This window comes from Octodon degus, unplaced genomic scaffold, assembly GCF_000260255.1.
Source record: "Octodon degus isolate 3935 unplaced genomic scaffold, OctDeg1.0 scaffold00009, whole genome shotgun sequence".
NCBI classification, from domain to species: Eukaryota; Metazoa; Chordata; class Mammalia; order Rodentia; family Octodontidae; genus Octodon; species Octodon degus.
In genome coordinates, this window is record NW_004524585.1 from 22,637,877 (window position 1) to 22,662,617 (window position 24,741).

Sequence of the window (24,741 nt, forward strand, 5' to 3'; positions counted from 1 at the left end):
TATTTGTTAAATGGGATATAAATCCCATTTATATTGTTTCCTTATAAAACAATTAAGGAAACAATTGTTTCCTCAATAAACAATTATATTGTTTCCTTGGAACTAAATAGACCAATGAGGAGTAATAATATTAAATCAACAGTAAAGTTTCATATGAAACAAATCCTAGGACTGAATGGTTCCGTTTTGACTTTACCAAATATTGAAGAACCAATGCTTCCCAAACCTTTGAAACCATAAAAGGAACATTCATTACCTAAGGCAGTCACAACCCATACAGCAAAAACCAGAAAAGGACACAACAAAAAGGAAGACTGTAGATCAATATCATTGGTGAACCAAACTGAATCCAACAAGACAGAAAAAAGTTGACTCACCATGATTAAATGGAATTTATTCCAGGGGTGAGAGGAGGGTTTGGTATATATAAGTTTAAAAAGTATTATTAAATTGCATCAACAGAATGAAGGGCAAAAACTTTGCAATCATCTCAATGGATATTTTAAAAAATGCATTGAAGAATTCAACTTAAAAAAAAAAAAACTCCAAAGGAATTAAAGAATTGTAGCTCAGCTCAAGAAAGACTGAGTATGGAAGCCCACAAACAAGATCTTGGGCTGGTGAGATAGCTCAGCGAACTAAGTGCCTGCTTAGGCAAACACAGAGGCTGAGGTTCGATCTCCAGTATTGGCATGCTGTGCCTGCCCCATTAGTCTAGGAGTGGTGGTGCACACCTGTAATCCCAGTGCTGGGGAGGCTGAAAAACAAGAGGATCACTATGAGTCTGAGCTGCGTAGTGAGACCCTGTATCAAATACATAAAAAAATTAAAAATTTAAAAATCCACAGGATCTCACTGAATGGTCAAAAGCTGCTATCATTTCCTCTAAGAACAGGAACAGGAAAGAGCTGTCTACTTTCAGGGCTCTTCCTCCACGGTATGGGAAGACTTAGAAAGAGCAATAAAGAAAGAAAGGAAGAAACAATTCCTAAATAGGAAACAAATTTAAATTTACTCTTTACAGAAGGCATCATTTTATATATTGCAAAATCAAAAGGCCCTGACAAAAATGTTAAGTGCTAACAAATACAGTAATGTTGCAATATACAAAATTATGTAGCTTTTTGCACAGTAATAATGAAATCTCTGAAAAAGCCATAAAAAGCAATCCTATTTACTGTAGTGACCATCAACTAAAGTAAAATAAAATAAAATACTAGAAATAAACTGAGCCAGGAGAGTAAATGGCCTCACAATGGAAGTTACAAGGGGCTGGGGAGATAGCTTCGTAGAATAAGCACTTGCCTGGCAAGCACAAGGGTCTGAGTTCAATCCTCAGTTCTGCAAAACAAACAAACAAACAAAACCATAATGGAAGTTACAATACATGGATGAGTAGAATCAAAGTAGAGAACAGAACAATAATGACCAGAAACTAAGAAGAGTTGAGGGATGAGAGGTGAAAGGAGAGGAAAGGATCGGCGGGTACAAAGGTAAAGTCATGTAGGAGGCATAACTTGCAATGTTTCATAGTATAATAAAGTAACTGCGGTTAACAACATCTAACTGTATATTCCAAAATAGCTAGCAAAAAGGACTTTAAATATTCCTAAGAAATGATATTTAAATTAATGAATTACTTTAATCTCATTGTATATTACATACATGTATTGAAATACCATAATACTGTACTCCATGAATACATACAGCTTTTATTAATGAAAAATAAAAATTGTAGAGATAAGAAAGCATTGTAAGAAAACTGCAAATCTTTATCTTTCATGTACATGGATGCAAAAATACTGAATAAGATTTTAGTAAATGATATGTAATATTACAAAATGAATCAATTAAGCAGTATTTATTTTAAAAAATGCAAGATTAAGTTAATATTTGAAAACCAATTGATAAATAGCATCATGTGAACAAATTAATATATTTTAAATATTAAATTTCCCTGGAGATAGTGCGAAAAGAGAGAAAATGCCACATTAATTTTTGGCAAACTAAGGAATGGAAGGGAAGTACATCTGTTAGAGGACAGTTCAAATTCCCGCAGCTAGCATCATGCTTGAAATTACTATGGTCTGCATGATTTTGTTCCTGCAAAATTCAGATTTTGAATTCCTAACTCCATGTGATGATTTTAGGTGCAACATATGAGAGGTAATGAGGCCTAGCTGAGGTCATGAGCAGGGAGCCCACATCATGAAATTTGTGTTTTCATTAGAACAGGGAGAGGACCACTGTGTCTTTGTTCATGGGATGATACAGTGAGATCAGGGCCTCTGTTTTCTGCAAGAGGGTTTTCATTAAATGTGGAACTTGCCTGCTGATACTTTACTGCTGGACTCCCAAGTCCCCAGAACTGTCAAAGTAAAGTTGTGTTGTTCAAGCACCCAGCCCGAAGCATTTTGTACCAGAAGGCTGAGAACACTAAGGGGAAGGAACACTGAGGGATCAAAAACAATACAAGCAGGTCTGTTTTCAGTTATTGTGTTTCAGTACTAGACTGGAGGTTTTACTCATCACAATAATGACAGGAAAAAGAAAGACAAACATGCAGTTTGAATAAGGGGCATTCTGAATAAAAGTTATTACATAAAGCTCTTCATTTGAAGGCAACGTGATTATCTATGATGAAAAATTTTCAAACCCACTAGACTAATGCAATAAGTTTATCAAAATTTCAGGACACAAAATTAGCACACAAGAATCTATGATATACTGGGGCCGTGAATACAGCTCAGCAGTAAAGCACTAGTATAGCATGTACAAGGCTCTGAGTTCAGTCCACTAGAAAAAAATCTGTTATACTCTGTATATACCCACAAACAAGCAGAAATCAATTTATTTATTTATTTATTTTTTAAATTTTATTTGTGTGTGTGTGTGTGTGTGTGTGTGTGTGTGTGTGGCCAACTCAGCCCACCAGGGGGCGGGCTGGCTGGCATGTGGTGCTGGGGGATTGAACAGTGGTCCCTGTGCTTTGCTAAGCTTGTTCTAAGTGGGTGCTTTAGACCACTGAGCCATCTCACCAGCCCCCAGAAATCAATTTATAATAGCAAACCATTAACTCTAGTATCAGGCAGAAATACTGTAGATCAATACGAAGGAATTTATTTTTATATACTGTTTAAAAAGAATTAGAAAATGATATTAGAAAAATAATATTACAATAATATCAATAAAAATACTTAGGCTAAATCAGATAAAATATGTGAATGACTTATTATAACATATAATGTATATATAATATACATAATAAAGCAAAACATTGGTGAGAGAAATTAATGGCCTACATTTGTAAATGGAGAGATAGCCCTGTTCATGGAAGACTCAATACTATTAACATGTGATTCCTTTCTAAATTGCTGTATGTGTTCAATGCAATCATAATAAACCACACAATGAGCTTTCTCTTTAGATACTCGCAAAATAATTTTCAGATTGATATTGATAGCAAACAATCTGTAAAATTCAAAAATAATCTCAAATAATATCAAAATGAAGAACTACTTACTTTTCAGATTTACAGAGCTATAGTAGTGAAAATAAATCAGTAGATCAGATGAACAGACCTATCTGTACATGGAAGATTGATATTTGACAGAATATATATACAGTGTAGTGGGGAATATAGAGACATTTTAATGATGCTAGAACAATTAAATACCTATGTGAAAAACACAAACTTTGACTCACATATTAGACCATATCGAATAATTAATTGAAGATGGACCATTCATGTAAATGTGAAATATTCCAAGAACATAGGGAAAATCTTTTTGACCTTGGATTCCGCAAAGAATTTTTATAAATGACATCAAGCACATTACACAGAAAGAAATAAACTTATAACTGGACTTCATCAAAGTTAAAATCTTATGAATTTTGACTTTTAAGACATGAAAGAGCAAGGCATTGACTACAAAAAAATAATTGGCTATCCTACATCTAAAAAAGGACTTTGTTTCAGAATATGTAAGGTGTTCTGAATGTTCCTAGTAATTAGAAAATAAACAACCAACAAAAATGTGAACTGACATTTAATCAAAAAATATATACAGGGCTAGTGAGATGGCTCAGTTGTCTAAAGCACCTGCTTAGAACAAGCTTAGCAAAGCACAGGGACCGTGGTTCAATCCCCCAGCACCACATGCCAGCCAGCCCCGCCTCCTGGTGGGCTGAGCTGGCCACACACACACACACACACACACACACACACACACATAAATAAATAAAAATTTTGAAAAATATATATATACAGATAGAAATATAATCAACATGATCGGTTACTAAGAGTATGCGTATTAAAGAGCACAGGGTGAAACTGCTTACTCCTGGTAGTATCTGACATTAACAAAAGGCCACATCAAGAGTTAGAAAACAATGCGGATAACAGCTAAACTCTTGTGCATTGCTAGGAGAAAGGAAAACAGCACAACTACTTTGGAAGAACGACAGCTTTATATTAAATCCAATAAACATTCTACTGAATATTTATCCAAGAATGATGGAATCATATGACCATAAAAGGTCCAGATGAAAACCTTTTGTGTGGAAGAAGCCTAGAAAAGAGTATATATTTTATGGTTCCATTACATAAAATACAAACAATTTCTATTTACTTAATAGTGACGAGAAAGAAATTGAATTACAAATGGTTATCAGAATGTTTTTTATGTGTGGTGATAAGCATATCTTTAGACTGTGGTAATAATTTCACCATTCTATATAGATCTCAAAACATTCCAATTGCACACTGAAGTGTACATTGTATTGTAAATAATAGGTATCGCCATAAACTGTTAAAGGGAAGCTCTCTCAATAACCATACTTACAAGTAGCATTAACCATCTCATTAGTATGTTGATTTATATACCAGTATAGAACAAGTAATTGTGATTACTCATGCATTCTACCTATCATTTTTGCAGCACAGGTCAGCTGGGAAATCTCACGGCTCCTTGCAATGAAAGGTGCAGATGCTCCACGGGGCTGTATTCTTCTGTATGTGGAAGGGATAACACTGAATATTTTTCTCCGTGCTTTGCAGGTTGCACACATGCAAAAACTATAGGCAATCAAAAGGTAATTATTTTTTATTATGCTTCTTCCTTTCCGTTAACATGTTTACCTGGTAGACAGTGTTTTTATTTTACTCGTGGCTCTTTATAAAATTTGTCTTTCTTGTTTTTAATTTTGAAAACAGGGGAAGAAAATATGTTTTATGCTTTCATAATTCAAAAGGCTCATGAGAATTTGGTATAGAGGGAACACTCCTGCATTAAAATGTGCCTCTGTATGTTGCATTTCCCTGATTTTATGCTTTTACAATAGTATCATCTACCTCAACAATAGCAAGGTTGAAAGAAGAAATCAAGGGAGCATACTGTCCTCCACTTGTATTCTTTGCCTAGTATCTGTGCTTCTTCTCAGTACTGTCCAGTCCCCCACAACACTGGACATCCTCCTCCTGAGTCCCTGGGGTTGACTAGTGTTGTCACTTCAATCACATTTCACTCACTCTTTTCTTCTGTTGAGGAATTAAAAATGTCTACTCTAGGTTCTTGCTATTTTTCTATTAATTCAGGTACAGAAATCAGTCCTTCTATTGAGTACTAGAAATTACCATATATACAATACTTTTTTAAAGCATCAGATGTTCCAGAAAAGTAAGAGAGAAAATTCATAAGGCATGAACACGAAGCAGAAATTCTTTCTTCCTATAAGGACTGCGTCCTTATTCTTCTGGAGAGTTCATCTCACCCAAAAAGCAACGATACATGATGAAGGCTTTCAGGATATCTTTCTGCTGGTGCATTGTTACCATATGCAACTTTATTTACTCATCTGTTTTTTATTATTTCAGTCATATGCTGTATTTATTCAAGCATTGTAAGCGGCATGTTATTTATTTGTACAGTTGACAGTCACTTATGTCTACTTCTTTCTATTTTCACACTTTTGTGTACTTTTGTCAGTTTTCTGTCACTGTAAAAATTTGCCTAAAACGGGCTGGGGAGATGGCTCAGTAAAATAAGTGCTTCCCAGGCAAGCACAAGGGTCTGAGTTCAATCCTTGGTTCTGAAAAAAAAAAATTGCCTAATGAAAAAAATTGCCTAATGACTTCAATAATTTAGAAAAGTTTTATGTTGGCTTTCAGTTTCAGGGATTTCAGTCCGTATTTGTTTTGTTCCATTGTTTCTGGCCCCATGGTTAGACATATACCAAAGAAGGGAGATGGCACAGAGAAGTAAAACACTCACCTCATAGCAGTCAGGACCCAGAGAGGAGAGACACAGGGAGGAAGAGGTGGGCTCAAACTGTGCCTTTGGATGGCGTGTCCCAGGGAGCCTCCTTCCTCCCATCAGGCCCTGTACATCCTAAGGTGTCCATCACCTCTCCAAAGTCCCTTTAGTTATAAATCCTTTGATGCATGAATCCATGGACAGCTAGAGCCTTGCTGATCAAATCTTCTTCCAAAGGCCTCGTCGCTAACCATTACTTCAATATGTGAGCCTTTGGGGAACATTCAAGATGCAACTATAATATATGGGATTATTTTCTTTTGTTCTGAAGAATTTAATTTTTTTCTCCATTTATGAAAATCCTTCACTTGACAAGAGTTATTGAGTGATAATTACTGATAGTTATTTTTCATAAACATTTAAAATATATCATTTGTTGTAGTCTGGGGTTTTGCAAGGGAAACAATATAAGACAAGACAATTACAAGATTATTTTATAATAGTCCCCTCCCCCAAAGTGTTACATACAAAAAGAGTACAGGAAGTATGTCCACATACTAAAGACCAAAGAACCCAGTCGAAGATCTGGATTGCACAGTAATGTCCTGCATGAATCCCGCTGAAGACCTAGGGCCTATAACATGACCCCTAGGAGTCCAGATGGAAGCAAAGAGCCCATGACAATGTCTCATGCAGACCTGTTTCATGGATCTACATGGAGAAGGTCCAAAGGTCAGTGGTGGAAGCTGGAAAGTCTGTGCTAACAGGTGAAAGATCTGCACTGGAGCCAAGGAGCAATGCTAAAAGTAAGAAAGAGAGCTTCCCTGAAAAGTACCACAGCCTTCCTCAGTGATGATGAGGTCCAAAGCTCCTCCGAGGATGAGAACAGCCAAGTTCCCATCAAGAAAGCCCATGCAATGGCTTCTCCAGGAGATTAAGCAGTGCACCATCTTCCCCTCCAGTGCCAGGAAGTGATGCTTAAAGTGAGGACCTAAATTCCTGCAAAGTGAACCATGGCTACTGTCAGTGATAGTAAGGTTTTGAGTTCCTCCTACAACAAGAACAGCCAGTTTCATTAGGAAAGCCAGCATAACAAGGTCTTCCGAGACAACCAACAGCAACCCCAGAAAAACCAACAGCTCTAATAGCTCCTAGAAGCTGCAGTTCTGCCTCTTCTGCTGCCAGCAACAGTCCTCAGGTGGGCCTCTCATGCGCAGCCCCACACTGGTTCAGTTCAGCTGCATATTACAAGTTGACCACCAGTTGTCAATCTACCACATGAATGCATTGTCTTCTGCCTGTGGGTTCTCTTAGGATTTTTCTTTGTGGTTTTGGTTTTCAGTAGTTCGCTTTGTTGAGTTTACATTTACTATTTTCACTTCATATCACTTTGATTTCACAGAACATCTGGAATCTATGGTTTATTGTCTATCAGTTGCAATGCTCAGCTTCCAGCTCTTTTGGGAACCCTTTGTTAGTTTAGTATTCCTACATAATGAATCGCCACAGCCTTCATGGCTATATATATATATATATATATATATATATATATCTCCAGTTATTGTCTTGAAATTCTAAAGTCAGAAGTCCAGTCATACCGTGACTCAGGCTGTGGGACAGAAATGACATCTATATACATTCATTCACTTTATTGACTAAATAGAGTTCCTTTGCACTGAAAAATGTGAAGTCTGTGTCTCCTTACTAGCTGTTCATTGGGGCTGGTTTCACATTCCTTCACAGATTATCTCTTCCATCCTTAAGACTAGCATCCGAGCATCTCCCTTACGTGGCATTTTGAGACCCCCACCCCAATCAGGAGATGTTTACTTAAGATAATTGCTCTTTGTTTAACTCATCTGTGGCTGTGACGTACCTTACCTACAGGACTAAATTCCACCAGTTCACAGTCCTAGGGATTATGTAGCTGTGTACAGTGGAAGAATTTTGTGTGTTCTCTTAATTCCATCTAACATGGGCTACAAGTAGACTTTTCCACATGATCTCATACCTCATACTCTTCTGACTTTTTTTTATCTCTTTTTAATCTGTTTAAATTTTTGAAATGCCAATAGTTTTCACTGATCTGTCCACCAGTTATGAATCTTCTATGTTCCAGGATCTGCTGAATTGTTAAATTTGTTTCTGTTTTATTTATTTGTTTATGCTTTTTGAGACAATATCTCATTGTAAGTCAGGCTGCCCTTGAGCTCACTATGTCACCCAGGATGGCCTCAAACTTGTGGTGATCCTCCTCTCTCTGCTTTCTAAATCCTGGGATTAAAGTCTTGTGCCACCAGGCCCAGATTTTTCTGAAATTTAAATTCATTTTTTATTTTACAATGCTGCCATCAATATTTTTATAGAATACAGATCTCTGATGAAATTCTAGATTATGTAAGCATTTTATTAACTTTTGCATTTTTCTAAAACATAATCTTAGCTACTTTTTTTTTTGCTACTAACTCCACTAACCACATCATCTAAAACTCTACTCTATTTGTTTGTGACTTAAGTTTAAGCCAAGAAATTATGAGCATTGTGTGTAAAAAATATGTTTAATATAACTGCATATTAGATAGCTGACTCTAATTGTTTTGCTAGTTCTGTGATATCTGATTTGTCTTCTTCATTGCTCATGTATAGCATCTTTATACATAGTATGTCCTGTGGCACCAGCATCTAGCATGCTTTGTTTTTCTATTTCTGTTCACTTATCTTTTACTGTAATTTTTAGGCTAAAACCATTTAATATAATAGTTGATATGCTCTGACTTACATATATCTTCCTTTTTATTATTGGAGTTGAATATATTTCACTGTTTCATTTCAACGCCGTATAACTTTAATTTTCTAATTGACATTCTGGTTATGTGAGAGTTTTAAGACTAATCATGTACTTCTACATAATAATCATCTCCAGAGGCTCAGAAGTTCAGTTCACTCCTCATCTCTTCATGATTCTAATTTTATGTATTTTCTTATTTGGTATCATCTTCCTCCTACTCCTAACTAACATTATGAATCTTTCAACGGAGTCCTCTGGAAATCAAAAATACATACCAGCAAAATTGCTACATTTTTTTCCTAAAAGTCCTCTTTAGCTTTTGCGCTGAATGTTTCTGTCATTCCTTTTGTGGCAACTTTAAGTAGTAGATGACTATTCTTCCCTCCCACTTGTCCCATACCACTGAACCACAGAAGAGTTAAACATCCTCCTTTCTCCTCTTTGATACTTTGTGACCACTTTCTCTCCCTTCTCCCAAACTTTGAAATTTATCATGCGGGTCTTTCTGGTATTCTAACTCTGGAAGTCCTTAACTGCTTCTCTCCCAGTTATCTTCTTGCACTCTGTCTCACTGAACGTCCTTCCCTGTGCAGACCCCAGGTCTTTCCTTGTTAGTTCTCTCCACCCCTTCTGTTATTCCGTTTCAGTCATCCACAGTTTCCTTTCTGCTGACTCAGTCTTTCTAGTACATGAACTCAATTCTTCAAAAGTGTGAGAGCCTACCAGCTTGTGATGCCACAATGTATGTGGTCAACCGGTCTCCTTCCACCCTTCGCTTAGTCTCCATGGCCTGAGATCAGCCACCGTGCAGGGTTTCTCTAGCTCGTCCTGCAGATCCACTCACCATATTTCTCTACCTCCTGATTGTCTAGAAGTTTGAATTATAAGATGAGAGCCTCTCTTGCCCTCTGACTTCCCTCTGGTTTCTGACTGGGCTGTAATAACAAAGAGTCATAGAAGGAAATCAGAAGATAAGAAAAGTGAGATCGTGGTGTTTGTTTGGGTGCCTTTCCCAGGCTGAGTACTGACTGCCTCCCTGGTCTGGAGAACTTCACGCATCTGAGGGAGGCCCTGGCCCTTGCAACCGCCTTTCTCCCTCTGGATACAGTTCCCACCCTTAGACTTGCCAGCAAATCCTTGCAGATCCACTCTAAATCACTACTGCTTCTGGTAATTCTCATTTTTTTCCTTTCTAACACCTGGCTGCTGGCACCGTTGTGTTACATAAACTACATCTTCTTTGCCTCAGTTACTCTTCTCATTGCTGGGACAAATATCTGACACCCAACAGGGAGGAAGGAAAGGTTTATTTGGCTCACAGTTAGTGGAGGTTTCAGTCTATTCTTGGCTGGCTTCAAGGCAGACTGGCACATGGCAGAGGACAGCAGTTCATGTCGGTGGCAAAGAGCAAGAGCAAATGGGAGGAGTAAGGGCAGCAATGGCTTCAGAGAGTTTCAGAAACTTCAACAGTTTCCCTTTAGTTGCATTCAGGCTGTCTGCCTCAGGCTGGATATAGTACTCACACACATAATCCCAGCAGCACTCATACCCATAATCCCAGCAGCACTCATACCCATAATCCCAGCAGCACTCATACCCATAATCCCAGCAGCACTCACACCCATAATCCCAGGGGATCATGAGTTAATCACAAACTCTAGAAGTCTGCCGCATGATTGCATGAGACTTTGGGGGCACACCTATACACAAACCGTAACCTTCTTTTAATAGTCTATGGACTACATATTTGTCTGTTTTTACTCTTGCCTGCATAACCCAACAGTCTCATAACAGTCAGGTGATATTTTAAAATATTTCATTTATAGCCATATCCCTTTGATGGCTTCTTGTTACTTAGAAAAATGATGAAGGTTCTTGAACAGCTCCATCAGTTACGTGCCACTTCCACTTTCTTGGTCTCCCTCCTCAGGGGCTCCCGTCTCCAGCCTACAATGTTCTTTTGAACAAGTTCTTCGAACTTAGCAAGTGATTGTTTCTCTTTTCAGGTACTTTTCTTTTTTTCTGCAAAACCAAGTAGTTGGGTTTCTTACGTTGCTCACACATCTCCCTAAATGCCAGGCAGTTCACCACTGAGACACTTCTCTCTGCACGGCCCTGCACACAATACTTCTGAAACTTCTCCCTTGCTTTATTATTTTTCCATAGTCACCATATACTCCCCTACAAATAATTTCTTCTTTTATATCTAGTTGCCCTTCTCTCCAAATATAAAGGTTTTTATGTGACACGCTAACTTCTATTGTATTGAGAAAACCCAGTCTCAACAACAAGAAAGATATTTAAAATACAGACACTCACAACTTGGGTGGGATGGATGAATTTTAATTGGATATTTACTTGTATCTGTCGTTGAACATATCCAGTGAAAGCTGAGCAACTTCTACAACCATACTGATGTGATTTTGATGTTGTAATTTTCTGAATGACTCAGATTTAAGCCATCTTTGCTATCTTGTATTCATTTACTAGTAATTTATTTTTGCATCTTTAAATTTATTGTTGTTTTCTTCTAATTTATAATTTAGGGTACATTCAATGCATTAATAAATTGTTTACTGATCTAGCTACGAACTCTGCTTAGATCTTTCAAAAATTCCCATTTTATTTTCCTTCAATAATCAACCCTAAAAGAGCAAAACTTCTACGTTTCATGTTTCCTATTCAGTGTCGTGGTATCACTTTTTTAATTGACTCAACATATTGACTCTTTGTTCCCCTTTCTTCATTTAAAAAAATTTGAAAAAAAATTGGTTGCAAATTGTCATTATGAAAGTAAATACCCAGGTTTATTACTCCATATTAATTATTTTTCTATACTAATATTGTTATAATGGAATCAATTTTCTTCTCTGCTTTCAAATCACTCTAAAATATTTTTATATGGCCTTAAAATTATTTTGGGCCTCCTGTTTTGTGCCTGCTGTGCCTAATAATGTTCTTGTACAAAAGAAAGTATTATCTTTTCTACCTGGTCCCAGAATTTTTCACAGTAAGGTAGCTCTCTGTATTTCAAATGCCAACCAAAGTTTTATTTTATTCATTATGTTACCTTTAATTTCCTTCGAGATTTATAGTTTCCCAACCATAATGAAATTGAGCACAAATATTTCAAACAAGTTTTCTTAAATTAACAGCACTTTCCATGACTATAGCTAGTATGCAGATACACTAATCTTTATCATGTAAAAATAATTGAGATCTGTTGTTGATATCTTGTTTCTAAATAATGACTGGTAGGTGTAACCTAAAACATGTGCTGAAGTTTCTGATTTAGCTTTTACTTTATAATGAGATTTTGTTTCGTGGATCTATTTCTGAAACATTATTTTGTGTCTTCAATATTCCTAGAGGTACTACAATTGTACATGTATTAAAGAAGGACTAACGACTTCTGATGATGATGGTGATTTTATTGACGCTGTGCTCGGGAAGTGTGACATGAACTGTTACACGCTGCCATTGTTTTTTGCTTTTATTTTTTCTGGAATTGTTTTTACAAGCTTTTGTGGTGTACCAATCAATCTGATTATCTTTCGGTATGTATATGATATCCATCATTATTATTCATTTAACACATGAAAAGTTAAACATATTTTGGATTACTGCAGTAAATGATTTTCTGTGTGCTTCAGGATGGCAAATGCAGAGAGAATAGTTGTACAGAACTGCATGAATACACAAATCATTTCAACTTAAATGCAAAAGCTTATGTTAACTGAGTAAGACCTATAGCTTTGTTAACAATGATTTTCTGATGTCATCTTTCTGGTTTTGATATTATATTTTGGTTTTACAAGATTTCACCATTAAGGGAAGTACCAATTTTGTAGTAATTTTAAACTTCTTGTGAGACTGTAATGCTTTCTAAATAAAAAATAAAACACACACACACACACACACACACACACACAAATGTATTACTAGATAAGAAGATATACAGTCTCCTTAGCTTCATTTGTTAATTTTAATGCTGTAACGAAAATAGCAAAAAATTTATTAGAGAAAACAATCTGAACCAACTTCTTATGGGAAAACAAATCAGTAGTCATGACATCTGAAACAGTGAAGCAAAACAAGTAGAGGTTTAGACTTAAAAGCTAAACTATACCATAAAATCTTAATAATTAAGAATAGTATTAATATTTGAACATATTTACAGTCTAGAAATAGACCTTCATTCTTTATATTCTGTGAGCTATTTTGCATTTATTCTAAGCTTTTAAATAGTGAATATAATCATCCAAGGTCCAACAGGGAAGTGGGACCGGATTCAAATTAGGGCAGTCCCAGGAAAGGAGCATGAAGAGGTTATCTGAATCATGGGTGTGGTGTAATAAGTGTCAAAGTACGTTAGCATGTCAGGCCCAGAGGGAGCAAGGGATGGCAAAGCGACGCGTGGTGGGGTGTGCACAGCTTCGCGTGTGAGAACAGAGACCTGTATCCTGCTCGCAGCTGCCCACCGTCAGAACTCAGGGCAAGGAGCAAGTGGGCAGCCTGCTGGTGTGCTCCGCGTCTCTCAGCCTTCGGGGCAGAGAGCAAGCAGGAGGAGGTGGAAAGGGGGCGCAGAAGGACAGAAAGGGGCATGAAACAGCGGCGTGCATGACTGAGTAGAGAAAGATAGGTATGAAAATTGGGGCTTGGTTATTTCAGACATGGAAAGAGAGGCTAGGGCAGAAAATTTAAGCCACGAACCTCTCCTGAAGCGTAGAGAGCTTCGGAATTAAGAACAGACAAGTTATAGGGCAATAAGTTGCAGCCCTTTCACAGATCAGCTGGTAAGAGGTCCTTTATGTAGCTCAGGTACAAGAAAAAGTCTTGAACCAAGAATAAGTTATCTGCAGCTAACCATACTGTTGCTCTTTGCTTCCAGGATTATCCCCGAGCATCTCCATTCTCTCGCCATCGGTATAACCTATGTGATTATGAGAATATTTGGTAAGGAGTTCTAGCGTTTTTGCTATATAAAGATATTCATTTTGACAAATATGTGTTTATAAGCATGTTTCAAACCATAAGTTAATTTAATTTAAAATGTCACAGAACAAATGAATACAAGAATAGCTTTGAACAACTTAAGAGGCAGTTAATATAAAGACAAGATACTTAAGGTAATGAATGCCCAGAGCCAGGGAGGTAGCTCACTGGCACAAGCACATGCCTGGCAGGGCAAAGTCCTGGGTTAAAAAAAAAAAAACCTCAATCAACAGGTTATACAGACTATGTATCAATTATGTTGGACCTGACCATCATCCGATACAAGTGCTTTGGAGTGTTAAACTAGGTTGGTGCTTTTAAGTGTTTGTCACCAAAACCACCAAATCTGCGGGCTTTACAGATGTGTTTCTTAATAAAAACAACTTGGGAATTCTGGGAATTGTATATGTTTTTTTTTTTTTCAGGTTTTCTTAAATAAAAAAAATCTACATTTGAAATCCATGTTATGGCTGTATTAGAATCCCCTGATTCAACAAGTTGATTAAAAATATAGTGAGATAAATAAATAAGGTTGAAATGAGGATTGAAAGACATACAGAATAAAAACATGAACAAATATGTGTGGCTCTGACAGGAACTGGAGAAATCATATAATACATATATATACGTGTGTGTGTGTGTGTGTGTGTGTGTGTGTGTGTGAAATGAAAATTAGATTTTGCTTTTGGGTTTTTGTTGTTGGTTTTGTTTTGCTTTGTTTTCTTTTTTTTGAGATAAGGTCTTGCTCAGGCTGGCCTTGAACTCATTTTGTGGCCCATATTGGCAGTGAACTTGAAGTGATCTTCATGCCTCAGCCTCCTGAGTGTCGAGATTACAAGTTATACCACTACACCTAGAAAAATTTGCTTTTTAACTAAGAAAAATTAGAAATGTTTTTGTCAGTGCTGGAAAAGGATAAAGATGATTATATGGATATAAGCTCTCTCTAGATAATGCAGAATTTTGACACCATAGAATTGTAAGTGGAGCATAGATATTACATGATGTATATTTAAGGATAACCCTGTTTTCAAAGGAACAAATAAGTAGAGGAGATAAATGTGGAAGACAAGTAAAGGGATGCTTATGCTGAAGTTTAAGAGTTGAATTAAGGGCCAACCAAATAGCTCAGCAGATTAAAGTGCCTGCAAGAGGGGTTTGATCCCTAGGCCTGCTGTGCTGGCCCGCCCCTGGAGTGTGCTGAGAAGGAAATTGAGACTGGGTGTGGAGGCGTGCGCCTGTAATCCCAGCACTTGGGAGGCTGTAAACAGGCAGATCACTATGAGTCCGATCTAGTAGTGAGACCCTGAACACATTGTAGATCCTGCCCTAAAACACACACACACACACACACACACACACACACACACATATTAAAAAAAAAAGAGTTGTATTAATTTAGAATCTGGGGTTTGAGTAGAGGTAGAAATAAACATACCCAAGATATGTTTGCAAATTATGTTATAAAGATTTATGATGGATTGTAATCAGATGATGAGAAATAAAAAATACTAAGTAGTGGGTGTAGTGCATTTCTACCTGGTGGTGAACTTGCTATATACTCAGTTGTACTGAACTAGCATGTTGCTGGGCGTGGGAGGCCCACATGAGGACTGTTGCTAGCAGCATAAGAGGTACAACCAAGAAGCTGTTGGAACACTGTTAGGGATGCTGTTCGGAGAAGCTGGTGGAGCTGTTGGAAGCTGCTAGTTCTCTTGGGCTGTTCTGTTGGAGAACCTTGGCATGCCGGCTTTCCTGATGAACTTTGGAGCAGATTAGGTCCTCATCCTGAGCATCACTTCCTGGCTCCGAAGGGAAAATGGTGCACTGCTCAGCCTCAAGGAGGAGTTTGTCCCATTGGCTTTCTTGATGGGAATTCGGCTTTCCTCATCGCTGGAGGAACTCAGGACCTCACTGTGGCTGAGGATGGCTGCGGCACATTTGGGGAGCTCTGATGCTTACCTTGAGCTTTGCTTCCTGCTCAAGTTCGGATCCCTTAGCTGGCTAGCACAGATCTTTCATCCCACTGGCATAGACTTTCTAGCTTCACCACTGATCTTTAGGCCTGTCCAGCACATGAAAGGGCCTGCATGAGACTTTGTTGTGGGCTCTAGGCCTCCAGTTGGACTTTTGGGAGGCAAAATTACGAGCTGTAGGATTTCAGTTGGACTCATGCAGGGTATTCCAATCCAGGCCCTCAGCTGGACACTTTGGTGTTTAGTATGTGGGCAGATTTCCTGCACTCTTTGTGTATGATTTTTTGGGTGATTCATTATAAAATGATATGAAATGTGTCCTGCACTATATTGTTCCCCTTGCAAGAACCTCAAGCCATGACAGTGAGCTTGGATTTTTTCCCATTTAGCAACTATAAAAAGGTGCTATAGGGAAGGCTAGGTAATGATTGTTAGTAGACATTATTAGGGGAAAGAGGACCTTGATGATTTTTAAGGAAGATGGTCAATCAGTAGACAGAAACCAATTCTTGTACCTTTCCTATGGCCTCATGTGCCACTGCTGATACACTTTTGGCAGAAAATGTGAGTAGATGTTTTCTTTGACAGCAATGAAGGCCCCTTTCATGAGTCACAGCTATTCCTTGGGGTCCGAGGCCATCTGAGTCAGGGTTACGTTAACACAGCAAAGCACATTTATTTTCAGGTATTTTTCTCTCAACATCTTAATGAAAAATATCATTACCCACTCACTTGTCAGTCATTTAAAATTTCACAGTAATTTATTTTTGAAGATGCCCTGAGTTCACAAAATCAGTATTTCTCAATATATGCCAGTATGCCTGTATTTTTCATGTAAAAATCAAATATCTATAGATGTCTTTTTTCTAAATAATAGCATGTAACAATTTTAAAAAGGTTCCAGTATGTTTATATATTTAGGAATAAGGAATTTTGGAAACATACATCACTTTCCAGTGACTAAGAAAACTATACATATATAGATAATTAATAATTTTAAGTGATATATTTAAAGTTAAGATTCACTGTATATGGTTTAGCCTGAAATTATTATGGTCCTGCTGAATGATGTGTGATGAATAATTTAAATCTTTAAATATTGTTTTAGGGACAATTCCTGGGCCATTACTTTTTAAACAAACAGGAGAAACTTCGTGCACCTTTCGGGATATCAGTAAATGTGGACACAAGGGACGTTGCTGGGTCTATAACAAGACAAAAATGGCATTTATTTTGATTGGAATATGTAAGTGATATACACTGTACTCACTTAAAGAGGCACAAATTGTTTTTAAAACTTATGGCTATTTATAGTAAAGTAGAGTAGTAATAAATCATGCACAAATACTTTGCTTATTAAAGAAAATATATGGTTGTATAAAAAATACTTTAAAAAATGGTTCACATAGAGTACAATATATGCAAATACTTGAGTCACTGAATTAAATACTTTATAGTTTTGCATTAGTCCTGAAAAAAGTGAGGGCACTTGGCAAGGTTTCAAGTAACTTATGAAATAATTTACATATCTTCAAATGGCTTGACCTTTTCTATCTTTATTGTGAAATGTTAAAATGTTTGTGCAAAACATTGTACATTATGAAAGAACATCAAGATGTTATCCTACTCAAATCTAGACTTAATAATTGCACTCTAGTATAGCAATTGATGCATAAAATTACAAAAGTAGTCACAGTAAATTTTAAAGTAATGCAAAGTACATAAAAGGTAAAAATTATAATACAAAATATGAGGAAAATTAAGGAAAAAGTTTTTGTATAACAAGCAGTTAACTTGTTATCCACTTAAAGAATTGCTATATTTCATGTAACTTTATGATAATCATAAAGAAGAAAACATGCAATATAATTTAAAAAGGAAAGAACTCAAAGCATGTGAATGCAAAAACCCACCAAATCACAAACAAAGCTAGCAAAAAAGAAGAATGGAGCAAATGAACTACAAATCAGAAACAATAAATTGGCAGAAGTAGATTGCTATATATTCAAAAATTTTTTAAAAGTAAATGCACAAAATTCTCTAACAAAAATCAGAAAAAGTAAAAAAAAAGTAAGTGACAGCTCCTAGAAGTAGAAAAAAGCCAACTAAACCCTAAATCAGCAAAAATAAAAAAAAAATCCAGAAGGCATACGTGTAATAGAGGATAGAAAAACAAAAGATCAATTAAGTTATGACTTTTTTACACAACGATGCACAGAAGGAGACGTTCAGCTAGATTAAGGCTCAAATAGATAAAGTTATAAAAGACGATTGGAGAGTTTGCAACTGGCACCCTGGATATAAAGAGGACTAGATGACTATTGTGAATAATTATAATACAATAAATTGGCCAATGTAGATAGTATACACAAATTCCTCCAAAAGACAACCTAATAAGATAGCTTCAGGGAGTAACAAAAACCATATTTATGATAAAAGAAGATGCTAAATCAGTTATTATAATCATGATAATCAAAGTAATACAAGGACACTCCAAGGAAAGAAAATTACAGGTTAGTACAACTGATGCACACACACAAAAAAATCCCCAAGAAAGTGACATGAAGAACTTATTAAAAACATCGTAAGGGCCCGGGGAGATGGCTCAGTGGAATAAGCGCTTCCCTGGCAAGTGCAAGGGTCTGAGTTCAATCCCCGGTTCTGAAAAAAAAAGTCATAAACCATTATCAGTCTGCATTTATTTCTGAAATACAAGGGTGGTTCAATATACACAATCAATGAATGTATTGTACTATATTCAGAGATTGAAGGTTAAAAAAAATTACGTGACAGCCTCAATAGATGTATAAAAGATTATTTGGAAAAATTCTGCACCATTTCATGATCTACAACTCTCCAGAAGTGAGGTGTAGTCAAAGTGGAAAGTTACTTTAGAACCAGTCCATGGCTCCCATCACACCTATGAAAAGCTGAAACTTTTTCTACAAAATCAGAAAAAGATGAACTGTCACTTTTCACCAAGCAAGAACAATTGTGAGGAAAACAATAAAAGCCACATTAGTAAAGAAAAATAAAATTTTCTGGTTTTAGATTACAAAGTCTTATATGAAGAAAATCCTGACTTCAGTAAGGACTGGTAGAATTAATAAATATATTCGGTAAGAGACAAACCAACATACAAAAATCAGCCATGTTTATAGACCATAAAGAAGCATTTCAAAAGAAAAAAAAATTTGTATTGTTTTTAGTACAGGGTCTACAGGGTCTCACTACATAGACGGGACTTGTAAACATTCACCTGTGTTCAGCCTCCGAAGAGCTGGGATTACAGGCACATGCCACCACCTCCAGTCTCAATCTCAGTCTCAGCGCACCCTGGGGGGCAGGGCCAGCATAGCATGCTGGTCAGAAGAAATCCTTTTAAAATCTCATTTACAATAGTGTCTCTCTCTCTCTCTCTCTCTCTCTCTCTCTCTCTCTCTCTCTCTCTCCTCCTGCCCCCTCTCTGAGAGTTTAAGTATGGATTTTTGGCCCCCAACATGCTTGGGAGATTAGAGGCTTGGTTCCCATGATGGCAACTTTGAAAGGTGCTGTGGAACCATTAGGAGGTAAGAACAGGCAGCCGGTCCCTGGATGGCTGCAGCAGGAGAGGGTTCTCAGGTGGCCATGCGGCCGCTCTCAGGTGACCCCAAGGTCCTCCTCATAAAGAGGTTTTTACCTCACTGTGCTCCCTGCCTCCTCTTGCCATGTGGACTTTGTGCCTCTAAAACTAATAGCTAAGTAAATTTTTACAAGTACTGAAGCTTGCATCAAATATTTCCTTATAGTATTGAAAAATTGACTAATTCACCCAGAAATAAATTTATTTTAGGGGGCAAAATCATCTGGGCACTTAAACATTAAATATTGATACAAGAAAATGAAAGAGATGAAAAATGAAGTTCTATTGCTTATTCATGGACTGTAAGAATTTAGATTACTAAAATGTCCAGATTACCCATGATCTAAAAGCAATGGATTGTAAATTTAGGGATTTCCTTCTAGGCTCTCTGTTATATTCCTTTTAAGTGAATGTGTCCATTTTTATGCAAATACAATGCTGTTTTGATTTCTATAACTTCGTAGTATATTTCAAAATCAAGTAGTGCGGTGCCCCATGTACCTTCATTTTGCTAAATGGTTTTGGTTATTTGGGACCATTTTTGATGCTATACATACTTCAGTATTGGTTTATTTTCATCTGTGAAAAATGATTTTTAATTTTAGGAATGCTGGGCTGGTCATGGTGGTGCCCACCTATAATCTCAGTACTTGAAAGCTCAGGCAGGAGGTTTTCTGTGAGTTTGAGGCCAGCCTGGACTACAAAGTGAGCTCAGAGCATCCTGGACTACATAGTGAAACCTCTAGGCCCTCCCTCCTCCCAAATTAGGAATGCCATAAATAAAAGCCAAGCTCAAATAGTTTCAGGTGGGAATAAGGAAACTAGTGGAAATTGGACAAAGAGCAAAGCATGCTTTATCTTTTTTTTTTTTTTTTTTTTTTTTTTGTGGAACCAGGGATTGAACTCAGGCCCTTGTGCTTGTCAGGCAAGTGCTTATTCTACTGAGCCATCTCCCTGGCCCCGCATGCTTTATCTTGGCTGAGAATTTCTCTACATTCTGCCAATGTCCTGAGGTTTTACAAGAGTTTGTAATTAAGGGTGGTGTACTAATTAATATAGTGGGGAAAATTTCAAGGCATCCCAGGGTTCAAGCTGTGGTGTGGGTCCTGCTTGCTGCCTTTATCCAGATCTACAGTGAGAATCATGAGCAAAAATCATACTCAAAGGTTGTGAATATGAAACATGGCCACAAATGAAGCACCTATATGGTTCAGGCAGGGGCTGGGGAGATAGCTTGGCTGTCTAAGCACCTGCCATGCAAGCACAAGGACCCGGGTTTGATCCCCAGTACAGCATGCCATGCTGGCCCCAGGATCCTGGGCACTCTGTGCTGGCCAGAAAAACCAGGTGCGGTGGTACGCACCTGTAATCTCAGTGTCGGGGAGACTGAGACAGGAGGATCACTATGAGTCTAAGCTGCATGATAGGAGTGACTGCAGTGAATGGAGAAATGGCCCTTTTATAGGGACAGAGTGAAGAAGGCAGGGACATTAGATGGGAAGATCCCAGTAAATCCTGTGGTCAATGTCCTCTGGCTAGCTTGCAACTCAGTGGGCAGAAAGTCCTTCTGTCCAGTGTGAATTGTCAGATGGTCCCAGATCTCCTGGAGCCTGAAAAGTTCTCTGTCCTGTCTTGTGTCCTCCGCAGCATCCCGTGCTGGTGGAGGACAGCCTTGGATGCTGAGCTGAATTCCCTGAGTAGGGTCTCTCGTAGCAACAGGCTGGGGGCTGGGGCTGCCAGGTCCGGTCGGAACCTTAGAAATAGGAGCTATGGAAGACAAACAGCAGGGCAGATAGTAAATCTTGGAGACCTAATTCTGGCTCCCCGTGAACACTGTGGTGCGGGTGGACCCACAAAGCCTCAGGCGGGCCTGCCCTCCTGCCGCTGCTGGTCTTGGACCCACGGCTGTGCTCCTGCACTCTGCCTGCAGCTTTCTCTGGAGGGACTACACGATGCTGTTCTCTGAGCCTTTCTGGTGTCCTCGTTACAGTCCCCTGCTCTTCTGCATGGGCTCTCACTCTGGCTGGTCTTTCAGATTCCCCTTTAAATTATTGGTGGAAGTTGTCAGGACCCCGTTATTCTTACATTTTTGTGCATCTGGAAAGCTAGTACCATGTTCAACATGATATAGGGCCTGAGACGCAGAGATGATGCAAGAACGCCAAGTGATCCAAGTAAAATCCCAGCCTGCTAGATGTCCAATGTGCCAAGGGCGTATTCTTTAAAAATCGAAGAATGAATTCTAGGAACACAGAGGTTTAGAGTAGGAAGTATTTATTGAGACAAAGAAAGCTTCTGTTTGAGAGAGACAGAAGAAAGGCGCGTGCGCAGTGGGGGGGGTTAAGGGGATGGGATGGGTTGGGGGATGGGGGTAGGAACCCAAGTGGTGGGTGTGGGGAACCTGCTTCTCAGGTTGAAGCGGGCTTTATTCTTTTGTGAGGAAGAGGTGGTTGTAGATCCTCCTGCTCCTTGGCTTTGGCTCTTGCTCGTCTCTAACTGCCGACCGTCGAGGAACAAGTCAGTCAGGAAGTCGGGCTGCAACCATTGTATTTAGACACCTGAGGGCCGGCCAAACTGCTCAGTGGATTAAAGCGCCTGCAAGCAGGCGTAGGGGCTGGGGGTTCAATCCCCTGGTCCCCAGGTCTGCCGTGCCAGGCCCGCCCCCGGGACACGCTGAGACAGTAATTAAGATTGGATGTGGTGGCACACACCTGTAATCCCAGATCTTGGGAGTTGTAAACAGGCGGATCACTAGAGTCTAATCTAGTAATGAGACCCTGAACACCTTGTAGACCCTTCCCCCCCCAAAAAAAAAAAACAAAAAACTGAAAGGCCCCCATGGAGCCCGAGGTGGCCATTCACCAGATTAGGATTACCCTCACCAGCCACAACAGGAAGTTGCAGGAAAAGGTGTGTGATGACTTGACCAGAGGTGCGAAGGAAAAGAATCCCCAAGTGAAAGGACCGTGCCCAGGCCCACTGAGACCTTGAGAGTCACTACGAGAAAAACACCGAGTGGCGACGGGTCTAAGACACGGATGGTTTCTACATCAGGATGCACAAACCGCTCATTGATTTGCACAGTCCTTCTGAGATGTTAAGCAGATTACATCCATCAGTATCCAGCCAGGAGTAGAAGTTGAGTCACCAAGGCAGATGTCTAGGGCAACCATTTTAGTAAATTGAAAAGTTGTTTAAGAAAAAAAGGTGAAGTAGGTGTAATGATAGCATATGATATAGTTAACTATATCATATGCTATCATTAGATTACAAGTACAGTGGTTTAGGAAATCCTGATCCAATGGAAAGTCACAAATTGGCTGTAAGGCGGGATCAAACTACGGCCAACCAGTAAGAATACAAGGGCCGGGCAGATAGCTCAGCATACTAAAGTGCCTGCTTAGGCAAAACGCAGAGGCTGAGGTTCAATCCCTGGCGTGCCGTGAGAGCCCCGGCTCCGGGGTACACTGAGATGGTGATTGAGACTGGGCATGGTGGCACATGTCTATAATCCCAGCTCTTAGGAGGTTGAATACAGGAGGATCACTACGAGTCTGGTCTATGTAGTGAGACCCTGAACACCCTGTAGATCCTGTGCCAAATATAAAAACAAAAACAAAACAAAACAACAACCACAAAAAAAAAAAACAGCGTACAAGTATAGTTGCTTAGGTAATATTGATTAAGTGGGGATCAGATAGGGTAGCAAGCACACATGGGCCCAACAGGGGCCCTTCTGGGAAGGGTGGGTTAAGGCGGTTTTGATCCTCCACCCAAGGTGCTTGATGCCTGTTCAGAATGTCATCACGAACAGCTCCAGGGGGACTGTGTGGGTGTCAGCATTCCTCCACCCTGAGGCGCCACCTCCAGCTGACACGCCTCCAGCCGCAGCTGTCTGCAGCACTGTCCTCTCAGGCTCTGTTTGATTGCCTAAAATATTTCTAAATAACTCAGCTGTCTATAACACAAAAACTAAATACTTTTACATAATGCGAGTAACAGATATACACGTCTTGAAACATAAAAAGGAAAGAGCAAACCTAAAAAAATCAACTAATTTTTTATAATATTTGTATTAGCATTTAACAAATGATGTATGTTTTAAAGATTAATGCTGGAGCAATGACTTAAACAAGTTTCACTTCCCATTGATAATTATGATTTCAAAGTACGATTTATTTTTACGTTTCACAATTAAAATATTCTGTAATTTAATAACACATTTTGTTTGTGGGGGCTGTCAGCCTGAGAAATCTAAAAAGTTTTCTAAGAATTTTTAAATCTCTTGAGTAACTTGATATACATTTGCAATATTGTTATATTTTATACTTAGGGAATTTATGCTTAGATATGTATTATGCTTTATTTTGATAAATAGCATTTTTCACACAAATGTTTCTGTAAAAAATAAATTTATAAGTGCAATTATTTTTTAATTCAGGTTCTTTTTGCAAACTATGTACTATTTGTTTTACTGTACTTGGATTTTACAAGTATAGAGCTTTTGTAAGGGAAAAAAAAGATATCCTGCAAGATATAACATGGAAGACTCCGAAAACAAGAAGAAAGAGGTCTAACTTCTAATTAGAGCTTCACTGGGTAAAAGTTTCACTTTTTGAATCACTTAATCAGTGTATTAATAGAGTTCAAATAATGTAGTTATATGTTTAACAAGTGGGTGTGCATCGTATAATCCCATATGGATTATCGCATTTTGAGAACAAATATAATAAAAGTCTGCTTGATTTTTTGGAGATATGGGATACACCCAGTACTTCAGAGAAAAAATAATGCTTTGACTGCAAGAGAAGACCTAAGTGGAAATAGGAAAATAATACATGTGTTGATTCTGAGTGCAGTAACAGGGATTGGACTTGGGCTTTGTAGGATTTCTAGACGTTTTTACTGGTACCTATTGGCAGTACACAGACATTCTGTTCTTCATTGGGAGCCAGTCCATCTCACAGCACATCTGATTTCCTCCTTATGTTCTTCCCCTCCTCTCTCTCCCGCACCTCCACCTCTTTGTCCCCTTCCCATTGGAGAAAGCTCTCTCCTTATTCCCTAATAGTTGTTTTTTCATTTTGCTATTTAGTTATATTTTGG

General features: G+C 38.3%; 1 protein-coding gene across 1 annotated transcript in view; it reads left to right on the plus strand.

Annotated features, from left to right (window-relative positions):
* Slco6a1 (solute carrier organic anion transporter family member 6A1) overlaps positions 1–24,741 on the plus strand; it is a 62,947-nt gene that overhangs the window by 35,847 nt on the left and 2,359 nt on the right. The window contains exons 9-13 of the mRNA XM_023707558.1: positions 4,941–5,094; positions 12,412–12,599; positions 13,934–13,998; positions 17,122–17,259; positions 24,077–24,234. Of these exons, the coding sequence (XP_023563326.1) occupies positions 4,941–5,094; positions 12,412–12,599; positions 13,934–13,998; positions 17,122–17,259; positions 24,077–24,219 (688 nt within the window). The 3' untranslated portion in view covers positions 24,220–24,234. The remainder of the gene's footprint in view (positions 1–4,940; positions 5,095–12,411; positions 12,600–13,933; positions 13,999–17,121; positions 17,260–24,076; positions 24,235–24,741) is intronic.